At 36.6% G+C, this 19,808-nt stretch overlaps 1 protein-coding gene across 1 annotated transcript; it reads left to right on the top strand.

Moving 5' to 3' along the window:
- The first annotated feature begins 3,221 nt into the window (after positions 1-3,221).
- On the top strand, positions 3,222-19,100 carry LOC307119460 (V-type proton ATPase 116 kDa subunit a 1). The gene is made up of 20 exons (XM_079805737.1): positions 3,222-3,444; positions 3,950-4,028; positions 4,385-4,482; positions 4,650-4,778; positions 5,112-5,233; positions 5,368-5,494; positions 7,828-7,910; positions 8,675-8,768; positions 8,849-9,061; positions 9,453-9,603; positions 11,318-11,451; positions 11,585-11,745; positions 11,830-11,923; positions 12,857-12,975; positions 13,256-13,463; positions 13,564-13,671; positions 17,451-17,519; positions 17,655-17,772; positions 18,425-18,596; positions 18,893-19,100. The coding sequence occupies exons 1-20, from the start codon at positions 3,328-3,330 to the stop codon at positions 18,963-18,965; spliced, it is 2,469 nt and encodes an 822-aa protein (XP_079661863.1). The 5' UTR covers positions 3,222-3,327; the 3' UTR covers positions 18,966-19,100.
- Positions 19,101-19,808: the final 708 nt, after the last annotated feature.

Here is a 19,808-nt window from a genome sequence, read left to right as displayed (position 1 = left end):
GAATTATGTGATTAGAGACTTTATATTAAGTGAATAGTCTCCATAAGCCATGACAATTTATGTAAGGTTAAGGTTATTGAAGCTTTTAGAAGCTCTTTCCAAATATATCCAGTATCCAGTGATCACTAACCAGGTCTGTCCCAAAAAGATCCAAATCCAGCAGATCTTCCCCAAGGCTGGACATTGATTAAATAAAAATAATATTCTATAAATATATAAAATTATGTGTTTTTTGGTGAAAAAAGACAAATACAAAAACTACATTGCACATATTTTTGTAGCAATATTTCGTTATTGTATTTTTATTATTGTAAGTGTAAATGGCCTCTGCGAACAAGGCGGAGTGTAAATAGACACAGATTTTGTATTAAGATGAAGCAATATTTAATGGGAAGCACTAACAAATGGGCCATCAACAATGGTGCAAAGCAAAAAGTATGGATTCAGTAAAAATAATAGATTATAAATATGTAATATTATGTTCTTTGGTGTAACCCCCCCCCCCCCCCAAAAGAAACAAACAAAAATACAATGCATTGCTTTTATTTTGAATTCACCAAAAATATAATTTAAATAAATGATTTTAAAATATACAACCGGCTTGAGCAATCCTTTGACACAATACTATTTCACAGATGGCACATCATTGCCACTCAATTTGATTTGCCAGATAAAAGGTTTATTAATTGAATATATTATATTACAATTATTACAAAATTAGCCAATGCTTTGAACTGTATTAAAGGGATAGTTCACCCAAAAATGAAAATTAGCCCATGATTTGCTCACCCTCAAGTCATCATATGACATTCTTCTTTCAGACGAATAAAATCGGAGTTATATTAAAAATGTCCTGGCTCTTCAAAGTTACAGTTTTTCTCCATTGGTTTGGCTCATTTCTTGAAACAGAAATTACATTCTCAAAACAACATGGACAAATCTCCAAACCACTTGGCAATTGTTCACAACAGAATAGCATTTCTCATTCATTTCATCAAACTGCAAATGTCTAAGTTCATGACTCAATGTCTCAGTACATCTTTGCAAATGATTAAGTACAGGTAGCCTACATTTAGAACAGTTTGCAAGTGATTAGATCTTGTTGATCTAAACTGATTGTTTGATTCTCAGTCTAATGGTCGTTCGCTCCAAAACGTATCAGCGTCATTTCATTGTATAAGTCATCATATGCACAATAGTCTGTTCAATTGTCAAAATTAGTCAAGAACATAATACCATGAGTACCATATATGAATCCCTTGGAACATTTGATAAATGTATTTCAGCAATTGACAGTCAGGTGAAACTAGAACTTGACTAATGAAGGAGGACTTTCACACATCTCAGATGACCAATCAAACAGTATGTTTAGTTACCTGCAATGTGTGATGTCAAACCTTGGAGGCTACTCTTACCCTAAAATTCTTTCTTTTTTTCAGTTTTATAATTGTATTCTGTTAGCTAGACAAAAATGAAGGACTGGGCTAAGACTGAGAAAGGTGGACATGAGGGATATTTCAATGGTCCTCTGCCATAGTGACAAAACATCTAAACATTTTGACTTGCAGTGCTTACACAATGCCAAAGGGACGAAGCATTTTGGGGGCACTGACTGTTTAAATGAGAAGGAAGTTTAGTTTTGACACATGAGTGAACTGTTTTGGGAGAGGTATGAGCTTTTGCAGGTGAACCATGGTGTTGTGCCGAGCCATCCACGTTATTTTGGCAAAAGCACCATGAGTGTTGAGAACGTCCGGTCTGTGTCAAGAAATGAGCCAAAGCAATTGAGAAGGATCTTTGCTTTGGTGGCACTGACTATTTATATGGGAAAGGAATTTAGTTCTGAAGCATGAGTGAACAGTTTTGGGAGAGATATTAGCTTTTGCAAGTGAGCTATAGTGTTGTGCTGAACTGTAAGACTGTTTTGGCAAATTATCTTACAATTTTGAGAATGTAATTTCTGTTTCAAGAAATGAGCCAAACCAATGGAGAAAAACTGTAATATGGCAGTGAATTATTGGGTCATTTTTGAAGTCCATAAAAGTGCATCTATCCATCATATAACTGCTCTACACGGCTCCGGAGAGTTAATAAAGGCCTTCTGAAGCCAAGTGATGCGTTTGTGTAAGAACAAGATACATTTTTATAACTTTATAGTCTAAAATAACTAGCTGTGCGGTACAAAAGTTGACTTTATGGCAAAAGAGTGACCCCTGACGCGATGTACAGGAGCATCGCAAGCTTTGACGCCTCTTGCGGATAGGGTTAGACAACAAACTCAAGCCCCTCTTCTCTTATATCGAAATCCTCCGCCATTTCTCTTTAAAATTTCTCGTTTTAGACTCTAGTTCATGTGCAGTGTTTTGTTTTGCTCTATCCTCTGTGCTTCTGCATTTGTCAAAACGCATGCATCAAGGGTTCAAGGATCAAGGGATACTCTTTTGTCGACTTGTGTACTGCTGACCGCTGGAAGCTAGTTATTTTAGTTTATAAAGTTTGAAATATGGATATCTTTCTTACACAAACGCGCCACTTCGCTTCAGAAGGCCTTTATTAACTGTGTGAGCAGTTATATGGAGGATAGATGCAATTTTATGGACTTCAAAAATGACCCAACAATTTACTGCCATTATAAAGCTTGGAAGAGCCAGGACATTTTTAATATAACTCCGATTGTATTCGTCTGAAAGAAGAATGTCATATACACCTAGGATGACTTGAGGGTGAGAAAATCATGGGGTTATTTTCATTTTTGGGTGAACTATCCCTTTAACTGAAAGCATATCTTAAAATATTTTAGTGCCATTGTTTGGTCTCAAGATGCACACCAGTAATGTTTCCTAATTGAACTAAGGCCTAATCCTGGCTTAATCTAAGCCTTGTCTGTGAAACCGGGCCTTAATCTTGATGAAAAAAAGAGATATCCAATAAAATAGAAATGTTTTCTTAGCCATACAATTTATCGAATACCCCGTTAGGGTTTATTTTGTAATTCATATTCAATATACATAACAATCAGCACAGCAACAAGACAAATATTGCAACAACATTAGAGTCATACTAAAGTCCTCTGAGTTCATTTGTACATATATTTAAATGTGTGCTTTATTGCTGCAGGGTTGTTAATCATAATTTGGTCTGGATGCTCCAGCTGCACCAGTGGTGTCGATATTCATCCTGAGGCCACACAAATACACTATTGATCTCACAGACAGACATTTAGACTGAGTTACAAAAACGAGACAATCACTGCCGCTCAACCAGCAGAGCTGTCTATATTCCTCCAAACTATCCAGAACAATCTCCAGCTCTTTGAAGCAGTTCAGAATGAGTTCTTTATTTCGCAGTGAGGAGATGTGCCTCGTGCAGCTGTTTTTTCAAACTGAATCAGCCCACAATTGCATCAATGAACTTGGACATCTTGGATTGGTTCAGTTTAAAGATGTAAGTAACCTTGATGCATTTGTGTGTGTGTGCGAGTGTGTAAGTGACTCCTTTCGACTGTCTAGTGACCACAAATTCTGTGTTGTTGAACCAAATGACACTTTTTGAGCATCACTAGGCCATGAGCGGCTTTTTCAGTTCTAGTTTATTTTGTGTTTTAATGTTACTATGGAAGATTCATTTGTCAAATTGTCAAGTAACCTTAATAGCATCTGTTGACTTCTACATGTAGTCTGCTTTTAGTAGCATACACACTTTCTAGTGCATACTCACTACATTCTTCAGTTCATATTGAGCTTGTATTGTCACAGAATTTCTCACTATTGGCTGAATCGATCAATGCATAACACTGCAGAGCAAGAAAAAGTAGTTGTGAACATTATGTCTGTAAATTAATCCTAAATAAGGGAATAATTTCTAATATGGCATAACTCATCTAAACTAAACCATAATCATCCAATGTTAGAATTCAATGTGTATTCAACTTTTTAAAATGATCTTCCAGCTGAATCCTGGTGTGACAGCATTTCAGAGGCGCTTTGTGAAGGAAGTGAAGAAATGTGAAGAAATGGAGAGAATTCTGAGTAAGAATATTTGTGCTTTATTATAAGGTTTACTAAAGCTGGTTTATTGTATTTATTTATATGCTATGCTAACATTTCTGCTGTAAATTTCATTCATTTTTAAAGCCGTTTTAATATTGCAAATATGTAGATAGTCCTTTTTGTTATTAAAAAACAAACAAGCGAGCCCAGCTCAGGTGAGAAAATGTAATACATTACTTTACTGAAAAAGTAACTAAGTAACTTTTTTAGGCAGTAACGCCATATGCATTACTTTTAAATGCAAATTTCCCCAACACATGTTCCCTAGATTAATTTGAAACACTTGGATATATTGTTGGTAATGTTGCTTTCTCTTAAAATTGTACATAATTTAGGATATCTTGAGAAGGAGATGGTGAAATCTAACATCGTAATTGCTGCAACAAAGGAGAAAGAGATGGTTCCCTGTCCCAGAGATGTTCTGGATCTGGAGGTGAAAACAACACTTGCCATTTTTGTTTTCTTTGGAATACTTCATTCTGATTGGTCCGTCATTAACCAAATAAACCCTGTTCTCTCTTACTCCGTATAACACAATTTGACACACAAACAGAAATTAAGAAAGTTACTGTGACATAATGATTGTCTTCAAACCTTTAGTCCACATTTGGGAAGTTGGAGCAGGAACTGCGAGAAATCAACTGTAACCATGACACACTCAGACAGAACCTCATTGAGCTGATGGACATTGACTCAATGCTGAGGATGACTGAGGACTTCTTTGAGGAGGTGAAGACCTTGAGACCTCAGAACCATTTAATCCTAAATCTGTTTTATTTTATACACCGATCAGGCAAAACATTTGCACATTTCATTTGGTTTATTTACAGGGCGTCAAATGGACAGTTTTAAAGAATTTTAACATTATTTTCAAATGCTTGAAGTGATTTACCCAAAAATGCAAATTCTTTCATCATTTACCAGCCTTCATGTTGATTCAAACATTTTTTTTTTGCATGGGATTGAAAGGAGTTGTCTATAATCCTCATTTTAATGCAATGAAAGCAGAAGGTTACCATGGACAGCCTGATGTAAGTTGTGTTGATAACATATTGTGTGCAGGCCGAGTCAATGCTATACTGCTCTGACCCTCCTTCTGAAGACTCAGTGCATTTGACTGTCTCGTCCTTCATAACCAGCCGCAGAAACAGCAGTGCCAGCACCTCTGGACCTCTACATCTAGGGTACATTTAAAAGATTTTGTCCCACTGATACATTGGTCTATACTTTTTAAAATAAAGGTTCCAGTTGGAACCCAAAAGAGTTTTACAGCCTGACCTAATTGTACTGATAATGCCATATCTGTACATGTTCTAAGTTTTATTGCAGGTGTTATCAAACAAGAAAGATTTCCTGCTTTTGAAAGGGTTCTTTGGCGCCTTTTTCATGGAAATTTCGTCCTTCGGCATGCAGAGATACAGGCCACGGAGGAACTCCAAGTGGTGGTGAGTCATATTTCTCCCCATGGTAAATTTTTTTTTTAATGATGTGCAAATTAATCAGTCAACACTATTACTGAGTATTTTCTCCTTAGAACTGAAGTTTACCAAAGACGCACGTTTTTAAACCGCCCGTTTACCACGGACAGAAACATCACCCCCTATTCCCTCATTCACTACATTACTCCACTAATATAGTCCACTTGAAGGAGTGAATAGAAAACGAGTGAGCGAATTTGGACACTGAGAGTGCCAGAAGTGCTGCCGCAGTTTGTGCTTGCTGTTTAATAATCATTTGAAATTTAGCAAACTGGCAGCTCCAGCATGCGATTACGGACACAGTCACGGTTTGTGTAGCATTAGCAACACATTAGCTTGATAAAGTAGTCAAGCTAAAGGATAATCATATCAAATACCATTATGTTGTAAAGAGTGATACATAAAACATTGATAGATCGACATAATTCGCTCTTCCTCTTCTTCTTCTGAATCAGTTTCTGGTTCAAACATTTATGGCTGGATTATAAAGCAATATTTCCACTTGAGTGGATCAGGTAGTCCAAGCTGTTTTAATCGGGACTAATTTGCATATTCGCATATTCTGCATATACTAAATGAAGCAAGGGTTTAGTTACATTCAAGCTATTTTAAGGCATGAATAAATCATTTTCTGAGGGAAAAAACTTTTGTCATTTTGATTATTAAAGATGATTTTTAAGGGATAAAATTATTGACTGCAGGGGGACTTTAAGTTTGTTTTATTTTTATCATATTCTTTCACACTCAAAACATGAACTGTCAATGCATAACACTTCTGCTACATACATGCATATTAATGGATGGATGGATGGATGGATGGACAAAGTGTTTTATGGATGGATGGATGGATGGATAGATAGATGGATGGATGGAAAAAGTATATTATGAATGGATGGATGATTGGATGGATGGATAGATGGACAAAGTATATTATAAATGGATGGATGGATGGATAGATGGACAAAGTCGATGATGGATGGATGGATGGATAGATGGACAAAGTATATTATGAATGGATGGATGATTGGATGAATGGATGATTGGATGGATGGATGGATGGATGGATGATTGGATGAATGGATGATTGGATGGATGGATGGATGGATGGATGATTGGATGGATGATTGGATGGATGGATGGATGGATAGATGGACAAAGTATATTATGGATGGATGGATAGATGGACAAAATATATTATGAATGGATGGATGATTGGATGGATGGATGATTGGATGGATGGATAGATGGACAAAGTATATTATGGATGGATGGATGGATGGATGGATGGATGGATAGATGGATGGATGGACAAAGTATATTATCGATGGATGGATGATTGGATGGATGGATGGATGGATGGATGGATGAATGGATGATTAGATGGATGAATAGATGGAAAAAGTATATTATGAATGGATGGATGGATGGATGGATGATTGGATGGATGGATGGATGGATAGATGGACAAAGTATATTATGAATGGATGGATGATTGGATGGATGGATGAATGGATGATTAGATGGATGAATAGATAGAAAAAGTATATTATGAATGGATGGATGGATGATTGGATGGATGGATGGATGGATAGATGGACAACGTATATTATTGATTGATGGATGGATAGATGGACAAAGTATATTATGGATGGATGGATTGATAGATGGACAAAGTATATTATGAATGGATGGATGATTGGATAGATGATTGGATGGATGGATGGATGGATGATTGGATGGATGGATAGATGGACAAAGTATATTATGAATGGATGGATGGATGGATAGGTGGACAAAGTATATTATGGATGGATGATTGGATGGATGGATGGATGGATGGATGGATGGATGGATGGATGGATGGATGGATGATTGGATGGATGGATGGATGGATGGATGGATGGATGGATGATTGGATGGATGGATGGATAGATGGACAAAGTATATTATGGATGGATGGATGGATAGGTGGAAAAAGTATATTATGAATGGATGGATGATTGGATGGATGGATGGATGGACAAAGTATATTATGGATGGATGGATGGATAGGTGGACAAAGTATATTATGGATGGATGGATGGCATATGTCATAATTCCATTCAACACTATAATCCAGAATCCATTATCTAAGTCAATCAATATTTGCTCATACAAGCTTGCTCTACACACCACACATGTGGCTTTTACTTGTATTTGAAATATAGATTTCTCTATTTATGATGGATCTAATGCACAGTCTATTTGTCTGTGTTCCGTTTATCTGAAATGTAGTCAGTAAATATGTTTCTTTTAAGCAGAGAGGAGCTGTGAAGAAGGATGTGTTCATTATATTTGTCCAGGGGGATCATATGCAAGAAAGAATCAGAAAAGTGTGTGAAGGGTGAGCAACATGGTATTTCCACGCACATTATATACCAGCATACAGCATAAATTTGGTTCAATATTTTTTTCCCCAAGAAAGCTGATGCTAAGCACAGTATTTAGTAGGTCTTTATTTTAATATTTGATTTTATTTCATAAATAAAAAAAGAGTTGTAACATCACTAACGATAACACCAGTGACAAATTATCATTTAAATATTATTTTAAAAGGAATCAATGTAAATACAAAAATAAAAAAATAAAATAATCACATAAAGGAAATAATCATAAAAATCGTTTATACGAACATTAACACCAATAACATGTTTAAATGAACCAACAAAAATTGGTGAGAAACATTGTGAGAAAATCAGTATGTGCACTTTTTGAAAGTATCTTGGAAGTATTTTTCTCACAAGGTTTATTGTTGATGATATAACACCAATAACACAACTAACTATCTAACTATAACTAACTAGTTATATTTTGTTTTGCTTTTTTTCAAATATTTGCACTCGGTTGCACTCTAACAGTAAATGTCATTGAAGTGATGTACCAGAGAAGGGGTTTTTCAATTAAATGTGCAAAAGTAATTTCACATGATTTAATACTGTTAGTTTATATACTGATGTCTTTTATGTGGAGTTTCTTGGAAAAAATTTTTCCATGACATGTTTGTCACCATATTTAGAGAATGACAGTGCATCTGATGGCTTTATTTGCATTGGCTTGATTTGTTGCTGTTAAAATATCTCATCGATATTATTCCTGCAATCCTTAAAGGTTTCGTGCCAGCTTGTACTCGTGCCCCAAAACGTTGTATGAACGCAAGCAGATGAGCAACAACGTCAAGTCACGAATGGAAGATCTTCGAATGGTGAGTCACTTGCTAGGTGTCTTTTCAAGTGTGTTTTGTCACCAATGATCAATTTTCAAAATTCCACGTTTTTTCGAAAGATCCTGAGAAGAACGGAAGAATATCGCGCCGGTGTCTTGACCAGAGCAGCCGACCGCGTCCAGGAGTGGGGCAGTAAAGTGAAGAAGATGAAGGCCATCTACTACACACTGAATCTCTGCAACATAGACATCACGCAGAAGTTGATCGTAGCAGAGATCTGGTGTCCTGTGTCAGATCTCACTTTAGTTCAAAACACCCTGGTTAAGGGATCAGTACGTATGTTTAGACACTGCCTTGAGGAGATTTTCTGCAGACCACCATCACTAATAATTCAAAACTATTTAAAAATCTACAAAGTAAAGTGAGTTGCATGTTAAAGTTAATGTTAGTTTGAATTTTTTTGCCCCTTTTCTAGTGGTTAAAAAAAAAGAAGCAAGAGATGGTGAAATGTATAATCTGAACATAAATAAATAAAACTACTAATAAATATAAATCATATATGTAAATGTATATTTACATCTTAAATATAAATATTAAACTTAAAAAATATAGACTACTGAACTTATTATTAATGATTGAATATTTATACATTTTACAGACATGAATTATAACTCAAGTCGTGCAAGTTTCTCATATATGTGTGATTTTCACGTGTTTTTTTAGGAGCAGAGCGGTTCCAGTGTGACCCCAGTCCTGAACCGCATCCAAACCCAGCAAACTCCACCAACCTTCAACAGAACCAACGCATTTACTGAAGGATTCCAGACCATTATCGACGCCTATGGAGTCGGTACCTATCAGGAGATCAATCCAGGTGATTGACTGTTACTCGCTAATCTTCTATATCATTTCTGATCTATCCATTCATAATATACTTTGTCCATCTACCCATCCATCCAATCATCCATCCATCCGTAATATACTTTGTTCATCCATCCATCCATCCATCCATCCAATCATCCATCCATCCGTAATATACTTTGTCTATCCATCATCCATAAAATACTTTGTCCATCCATCCATCCATCCATAATATACTTTGTCCATCCATCCATCTATCCATCCATAATATTCTTTGTCCATCTATCCATCCATAATATACTTTGTTCATCCATCCATCCACCCATCCATCCAATCATCCATCCATCCGTAATATACTTTGTCCATCCATCCATCCATCCATCCATCCATCCATCCATCCAATCATCCATTCATCCGTAATATACTTTGTCCATCCATCCATCCATAAGTACTTTGTCCATCCATCCATCCATCCATAATATACTTTGTCCATCCATCCATCCATCCATCCATAATATTCTTTGTCCATCTATCCATCCATAATATACTTTGTTCATCCATCCACCCATCCATCCATCCATCCATAATATACTTTGTTCATCCATCCACCCATCCATCCATCCATCCATCCATCCATAATATACTTTGTCCATCCATCCATCCATTCATAATATACTCCATCCATCCATCCATCCATCCATCCAACCAATCATCCATCCATCCATCTATCCATAATATACTTTGTCCATCCATCCATCCATCCAACCAATCATCCATCCATCCATCCATCTATCCATAATATACTTTGTCCATCCATCCATCCATCCATACATCCATCCATCCATTCATTCATAATATACTTTGCCCCATCCATCCATTCATAATATACTTTGCCCCACCCATCTATCCATTCATCCATCCATCTAATCATCCATCCATCCATAATATACTTTGTCCATCTACCCATCCATCCACCCATAATATACTTTGTCCATCTACCCATCCATCCACCCATAATATACTTTGTCCATCCATCCATCCATTCATAATATACTTTGTCCATCCATCCATCATCCATCCATCCATAATATACTTTGTCCATCCATCTATCCATCCATAATATACTTTATCCATCCATCCATCCATCCATCCATCTAATCATCCATCCATACATAATATACTTTGTCCATCCATCTATCCATCCATAATATACTTTGTCCATCCATCCATCATTCATAATATACTCCATCCATCCATCCATCTAATCATCCATCTATACATAATATACTTTGTCCATCCATCTATCCATCCATAATATACTTTGTCCATCCATCCATCCATCCATCCATCATTCATAATATACTCCATCCATCCATCCATCCATCCATTCATCTAATCATCCATCCATCCATCTAATCATCCATCCATCCATCTAATCATCCATCCACCCATCCATCCATAATATACTTTGTCCATCTACCCATCCATCCATCCATCCATCCATCCATCCATCCATCCATCCATCCAATCATCGATCCATTCATCCATCCATAATATACATAATATATATATATATATATATATATATATATATATATATATATATATATATATATATATATATATATATATATATATATATATATGTATATATGTATGTTATTAATTATTTATATATTTTATTTAACATTTGATATAGTATTTTATTGCTACATTTATTTTCTCAGCTCCATACACGATTGTAACCTTCCCCTTCCTGTTTGCTGTGATGTTTGGAGATTGTGGCCATGGGCTGTTGATGACACTGTTCGCAGTCTGGATTATTACACAGGCCGAAAGTTTACGAAAGATGAAAAATGAGGTACTGAATGGCATGAAATGTCAAAGTCTGATTGTGTTTGTTTGCATAATAACATCACTTGTATCCATGATTAGAATCTTGTAAGCTTTGATTGTTTTATTTCAACCAGTCACAATCATCTTCTTCCTCCCAGATTACAGATGTCCTGGTCGGGGGACGCTACATTATCTTGCTCATGGGAATGTTCTCCATATATACTGGACTGATTTACAATGACTGCTTCTCCAAGTCCTTCAACATTTTTGGCTCTTCCTGGCGTGTGCGGCCCATGTTCTATCCTCACGGGCCTTGGCAGTACGTACGCTGGACCCTTGCAGGCTTCAAAGTTGTACTTTGCCATTTTCCATTTTGATAAAAAAAAGTTTTGCTTTATCTCAGAAACGAAACACTGCATGGGCATCATCATCTTCAATTGAACCCAACTCTGCCCGGAGTTTATTCTGGTCGCCCATATGTGTTTGGAATTGACCCGGTCAGTGCACATAAAATCTTGTTTTTTTTAACATTATTTACAGGATTTCTGTATAATGCATACATTTAAGTTTAGCCTTTTATGTTGTTTTTTGACATACTAATTGTAATCCTGGTGTGTTTTTGCTTTTGACAGTGATTTGAGAGATTGAACAGGAATTTGGTTGGCTCACTGTGTTTTATCCACTAGGTGGCATTATTTAGCTGTTCTGAAGCTGTACATTACATTTGTTTTTAGGCTCACAACATGTACAAGGGCACAGAGAAGTACCTTTAACAGCCAGTGAAGTAATAAATATAAATAATATAATAATAATATTAATAATATATTAAAAACACACACATTTTGGAATAATTAAGTCTCTAATGCTCTCCAAGGCTGCATTTATTTGATTAAAAATACAGTAAAAACAGTAATATTGTGAAATATTATGACAATTTAAAATAACTGTTTTCTATTTGAATATATTTTATGTAATGGCAAAGCTGAATTTATCCAGTCTTCAGTGTATTTCAATCATGACAGCTCTTGGAATAGTTTTAGCATGTTATTGAATATGGCAATGTTAATGTATTTGGTCTTGGCGGACTAGATCTGCTACATTGAAGCAGATCTAGGCAGGTGGAGCTGAGGTAGGTGGAGTGTTCCAGAGGAACTCTAGCTTACAGCAAACAATGAACCAGACTATTGAAATGTTGAGCAAGCAATCTCATTGGCTGCTGGATCAGCAGAAGCCAATGAGCTTATGCGATGTGCTAATGATGTGATTGCTTGTAGACTGCACATAAAGGACCTATCAGCCTGCGCCCTCTAGAGTTTCATGACTGAACTATAGGATGTATACAATGTTCATTTATGTTTTGTCTGTGAAAACCAGTTAAAACTTAAATTCACATCATAACAAACCCCATTTTAAATTCATTTTTGTTTTAGGTTTGGAATATTGCATCAAATAAGCTGTCCTTTCTAAACTCCTTCAAGATGAAGATGTCGGTCATATTGGGAGTCAGTCATATGCTCCTGGGAGTGACCCTGAGTTTGGTCAACTTTGTGTGGGTATTTGATTATCTCATATAAATGAAGGCAACAGTACATTTTAAAATCAATTTAGATTGTCAAGAACAGGTAAGTATTGTTATACTGAAATCTTATGATGTGATAATGTAGCTTTTGTCTAATGTAGAAAAAGGAGATGATAGTTACTAGTAAGTTTTTTTTAGGAAAAAGTACACTGTTTTCACAAATTCCAGATCAATCATGATTAATATGGGTCCTTAACTCTTACTGTCATCATTGGTCAGAACTCTTGTTTTTCTCATTTCCTTTTAACAGACATTTGGGAAAATTCCAGGACATTTCCCTTCAGTTTGTCCCACAGCTGATCTTCATGCTCTCTCTCTTTGGATATCTGATCTTCCTCATCCTCTACAAATGGTGCATCACTCTGCGCTCTGAAATGGCTCCCAGCATTCTGCTGCTCTTCATCAACATGATGCTGTTTGATTACCAGCCTGAACATAAGCTTCTTTACAGAGGACAGGTTAGGATTTATGTTCCTCTAAAAGCAGCTCTTTACTCCTGGCTTCACAGCCAAAGCACTCAGTATGACAGATTATGAGTGATGCTGTAATCCTCTACAGAAAGCTGTTCAGATCTTCCTAGTTGTGACGGCTGTGCTCATGGTTCCTGTGCTGCTCCTGGTCAAACCCCTCCTCATCTACAGGACCCGAATGAAAGCCAGACTCCAGGTGGGTGAGCAGAACAGAGCACCTGTTCCAACCCAATGTTTCTTTCAGGCAGAGTTATTTTAGTTTTTTTTAACAGTTTTAGTCTTAGTTTTAGATTCGTCAACCTTTGTCAAAGAAAATATTAAAAAACTGGTAATGCTTTATTTTACAGTGTCCCTGTTACACATTTTACATGTAGTTACTATAACAATAACAGTCAGTTATGCATAGTTACATGCAACTAAACCAATCCTTAACCCTAACCCTAATTATATAGTAATTACATGTAGTTAATTACTATTACTTAGTGCTAAATTGTATAATCACACTGTAACAAGGACACCTTAAAATAAAGTGTGACCACCCCAAAAAACTTATTTTATTTCAGCTAGTTGTCAGGGCTTAAAGGGTTAGTTCACCCAAAAATGAAAATTCTGTCATTAATTACTTACCCTCATGTCGTTCGACACCTGTAAGACCTCCGTTCATCTTCAGAACACAAATGAAGATATTTTAGTTGAAATCTGATGGCTCTGAAAGGCCTCCATTGGCACAATGCACGGTTCACTCTCAAGACCCTTAAAAGGTATTAAAGACGTTGTTACAAAGTCCATCTTATATAGTGATGACGATTTCAAAACACGGCATCATGAAGCTTCGAAGCGTTATGAATCAGTGAGTCGAATCATGATTCGTCTTTGTACTTTGTAACGACGTCTTTAGTACCTTTTAAGGGTCTTGAGAGTGAACCGTGCATTGTGCCAATGGAGGCCTTTCAGAGCCATCGGATTTCAACTAAAATATCTTCATTTGTGTTCTGAAGATGAACGGAGGTCTTACGGGTGTCGAACGACATGAGGGTAAGAAATTAATGACAGAATTTTCTTCTTTGGGTGAACGAACCCTTTAATGTAAAATAACTTTTAAAAAAAATTATTAAAAACTATACAGGCATATTTATAAAAAAAATGACAAATAAACAACAAATTTACTAAAACTAACTAAAATTAAAATGAAAACAGAAAATATAAAAATAAATAAAATAAATAATAAGATCTATAATAGTATCTCGATACTAAAATAACACTGTTTTCAACATGGAAATATGTATTTATTATTAATTAAATTATGTACATTTTAAAATGCAAATGAAATCCTTATTATGTAAAAATAGTAAATCTTTATTAACGTGTGGCCCTCAATTTAGAAAACGAATAAAACATGTCATGTGAAGATAGATTATTTATAATTAATTTAAAAATTACGTAAAATAAATAAAATTACAGTATTTACTGTATGTGCATAACATTTATAAATATTTAAAAATATTCAGTGTAAGTTAAGCACATAAATTGTAATTATGTTAAGTAGTTTATACAATTTTCTTTGAATTTTAATATTTAAATCTAAGATTTACATACAAATGTACATACACTGTAAAAAAAAAAAGTGCTGCCTTAATTTTTTTAAGTAGGTACAATTAACTTGGCTATTTAAGTCATTTAAACTTAAATTACATTAACCTAGGGTTGCCAGAATAATAATCATACGCTGCTTGTTAATTGGCCAGAGGAGAACTGGCACCCCGACTGAGTCTGGTTTCTCCCAAGGTTTATTTTTCTCCATTAGGACACCTGTTGGGGTTTTGGTTTCCTTGCCACTGTCGCCTCTGGCTTGGCGTGCTCAGTTGGAGACACTACATTTTCAACTAAATATCCAAATAAATCTAATTATTAAACTAAATTAACCATATAAACTAAATTACTGATCTAATTACTAATCTAATGCCCACATTGTCACTGTATGATATTTGAAATGAGCTGATGACCCGTTTTCCCCGGAGCGGCTGGACAGCCGAATACAATTATATTGTATTATTTTCCTGTTTAACACTGTTAAGCTGCTTTAAAACAATCTGGATTATCAAAAGTGCTATAGAAATAAAGTTGACTTGATTTAAACTGATTAAAAAAAACGAGTTAAATCTTGTATTACCTTCAAAAACAGTTGGAAATGTCTTATTGGTCATATATATTTTTACAGTGTATAAGATTTAGATTTATTAGTGGTTTTATATTATTTTTAAATGATATTGTCACGTCACGTGAAGGATAGAAGCTCACAAAGACGAGGATGAACAGGAGACAGGAACTTTAATAACAAAACTTCTATCTATTTCTTTTATCTTTTTTATCTTGGTATCTTTTAACACATGTTGAATCATAGACGAGAACCGACAAACACTGAGGGGGAGCTGAGGGCTTAAGCGCACAAGGCAAATGAGAATAACAAGGTGATAGACGAGGCACAGGTGAATGATATAAATAATTGGGGAAAACTGGGTCACAGAGATTTAACCAAAAACACAATAGGACCACAAGATAGAGCTAACATGTAACCGATACACTCATCACTCACCTAAAGGAGGAACACTTGTTCAATTTCTCATTAATGCAATTATCTAATCAACCAATCACATGGCAGTTGCTTCAATGCATTTAGGGGTGTGGTCCTTGTCAAGACAATCTCCTGAACTCCAAACTGAATGTCAGAATGGGAAAGAAAGGTGATTTAAGCAATTTTGAGCGTGGCATGGTTGTTGGTGCCAGACGGGCCGGTCTGAGTATTTCACAATCTGCTCAGTTACTGGGATTTTCACGCACAACCATTTCTAGGGTTTACAAATAATGGTGTGAAAAGGGAAAAACATCCAGTATGCGGCAGTCCTGTGGGCGAAAATGCCTTGTTGATGCTAGAGGTCAGAGGAGAATGGGCCGACTGATTCAAGCTGATAGAAGAGCAACTTTGACTGAAATAAACACTCGTTACAACCGAGGTATGCAGCAAAGCATTTGTGAAGCCACAACACGCACAACCTTGAGGCGGATGGGCTACAACAGCAGAAGACCCCACCGGGTACTACTAATCTCCACTACAAATAGGAAAAAGAGGCTACAATTTGCACAAGCTCACCAAAATTGGACAGTTGAAGACTGGAAAAATGTTGCCTGGTCTGATGAGTCTCGATTTCTGTTGAGACATTCAGAGTCAGAATTTGGCGTAAATAGAATGAGAACATGGATCCATCATGCCTTGTTACCACTGTGCAGGCTGGTGGTGGTGGTGTAATGGTGTGGGGGATGTTTTCTTGGCACACTTTAGGCCTCTTAGTGCCAATTGGGCATCGTTTAAATGCCACGGCCTACCTAAGAATTGTTTCTGACCATATCCATCCCTTTATGACCACCATGTCCCCATCCTCTGATGGCTACTTCCAGCAGAATAATGCGCCATTTCACACAGCTCGAATCATTTCAAATTGGTTTCTTGAACATGACAATGAGTTCACTGTACTAAAATGGCCCCCACAGTCACCAGATCTCAACCCAATAGAGCATCTTTGGGATGTGGTGGAACGGGAGCTTCGTGCCCTGGATGTGCATCTCACAAATCTCCATCAACTGCTAGATGGTATCCTATCAATATGGGCCAACATTTCTAAAGAATGCTTTCAGCACCTGTTGAATCAATGCCAGGTAGAATTAAGGCAGTTCTGAAGGCGAAAGGGGGTCAAACACAGTATAAGTATGGTGTTCCTAATAATCCTTTAGGTGAGTGTATATTTCAATACTGAAATATTTGTTTTGTTGTTTAACTTTTGTACTACTGTTTTTAGTTTATTTTACATTTTCAAATGGGCACCATATTTATAATTTGAAATGCGTATAAAAACAATATATTTAATATATTTTGTGTCTGTAATAATTTAAGTGATTGTGACTAACAATGTCTCTATGCAGGTGTTTGGAAACAATGATCAGCATGGAACAGATATGGCTATCTCCTCACACCAGAAAGATGAGATGGTGGTAAGCTTTTGTTATAGGCTATTGAAAGTCTTAAAATATTATAAACATTTGAAATACAAAATGCTTGCATGTTTTTACATGAACTATGCTGTACAAGCAATGAGGGCAGATGGTGTCATCTGTGTTCTTCTTCAGGTAAGCATAGGTGACGTCTTTGTGAATCAGGCCATCCACACAATCGAGTACTGCCTGGGCTGCATCTCCAACACGGCCTCGTACCTTCGGCTCTGGGCGCTCAGTCTGGCTCATGCAGGTTTGTCCTGTCACAACTCAGGCACAGTAATAAAAATAACTCTGATCAGTCAGGGAATAATGCCTTCTGTTTTATATGTTCTTTGTTTTCATTTGTTTCTTAGTGACTGATTGTATTTCCAGTGAAATGATTTATGAGAAAATGAAGGTGTGCCGTTTATGAGGACACCTGCTGTACAACAACATCTGACCTGTACCACCTGACTGCTGCAGATTCATTTCGGCATTGAGTGTGTTGCCATTGAAATGCATAAATTCGAGTCACGAACCGCTCCGAGTATTACGTCACAGGTTTCCATGTCTTCCAAATGACAGTAGTTATGGCGTGAACGCAACATAAGTTGGTTGTTTTGATTCAGGAGTAACTGTAAAAGGTGGCGGCTGTTTCCTGTGGCGCTCACGTCTGACTGACGTCTGTGGAAATGCATCCGTTGACATTCCATTCAGACGAACAATTTATGGTCCTACACCTTCCACAGATGAGATATAGACATATACATTTAGACTGCTTAACTTAGTGATTGCTATCAGGATGTGAAGAGACTTAACATAACAAAAAATGTTTCTGTGATCCTACCCTGCCCTTAAGAAACACAATGGCTAAGTGAAATGAGGTAAATCAGAGCCTGTGTGTTTCTGTCTCTGGTCTGTAGAGCTGTCGGAGGTGCTTTGGCGGATGGTTCTCCAGATAGGACTGAAGCTCTCCTCTGGTATTGGTTCGCTCATGCTGGTACTGCAGTTTGCTGCTTTTGCTGTTCTCACCGTGACTGTTCTTCTGGTTATGGAGGGCCTGTCTGCTTTTCTGCATGCTTTACGACTGCATTGGTAAGAACAACATATAATACATATAACAAGCTTGCTTGTAAGTTGCATGTTAGTCAAGGTATTTGACCTGTTCATGACCCTTGACATGGGGCATGTTTGTCTGTCTATTTTTAATCTATTAGTTTACATACAGTATATCTGGCCCAAAGGTCTTATCTCTCTGTATGAGGTTCATTTTACTGTTACTAACAATAATAAAAGATCTGTTTACAAAGCATGTTTAAATATTATATAAAATTGCACAGAGTGATATGAATGTATTAAAAGTGACTTTTTTTTTATGTGTTTGTTTTCAGGGTTGAATTCCAGAACAAGTTTTATGAGGGATCCGGCTATAAGTTCACACCCTTGTCTTTTGACAGCCTTTAAAAAAAACACAGCAGTAATAGTCAATATTCTTGTATTTTTTAGCGTCATTATAGTTTTGTGAATGTAAGAACTTTAAACTTTAAACCAGGGGACTTCAACAGGGGTCTCCCATATATTAAAGGGTTAGTTCACCCAAAAATGAAACTTCTGTCATTATTACTCACCCTCATGTCGTTCCAAACCTGTAAGACCTTCGTTCATCTTCAGAGCACAAATTAAGATATTTGAATGAAATCTGAGCGATTTCTGTCCCTCCATTGACAGCTTCGCATCCATCACTTTGACGCTTCAAAAAGTTCATAAAGAGATCGTAAAACTAATCCATATGAATTGAGCGGTTTAGTCCAAATTTTCAGAAGAGACTGTCGCTTTATATGATGAACAGATTGAATTTTTTCATTTTAGTTTTTTACATTTAAGCATTGATCAGCAAACATAAACAGAAGATCAATCGAACCTGCTTGACACACGAGAACAAACCTCTTGCTGAAGCTCAAGCATGCTGCATAACACGAGAATGAACCTCATTGGTTCTTGCAGAAGCTCAAACGTTCTGCGCAACACAAGAATGAACCTCATTGGCTCTTGCTGAAGCTCAAACGTGCTGCGTAACACGAGAATGAACCTCATTGGTTCTTGCTGAAGCTCAAACGTGCTGCGCAACACAAGAATGAACCTCATTGGCTCTTGCAGAAGCTCAAACGTGCTGCGTATCACGAGAATGAACCTCATTGGCTCTTGCTGAAGCTCAAACGTTCTGCGCAACACAAGAATGAACCTCATTGGCTCTTGCAGAAGCTCAAACGTAATGCGTATCACGAGAATTAACCTCATTGGCTCTCG

The sequence above is a fragment of the Gobio gobio genome (genome assembly GCF_949357685.1).
Source record: "Gobio gobio genome assembly, chromosome: 23".
Classification (NCBI taxonomy): Eukaryota; Metazoa; Chordata; class Actinopteri; order Cypriniformes; family Gobionidae; genus Gobio; species Gobio gobio.
The sequence above is the reverse complement of the archived record's forward strand: the minus strand, read 5'-3'. Positions and strand labels throughout refer to the sequence as shown.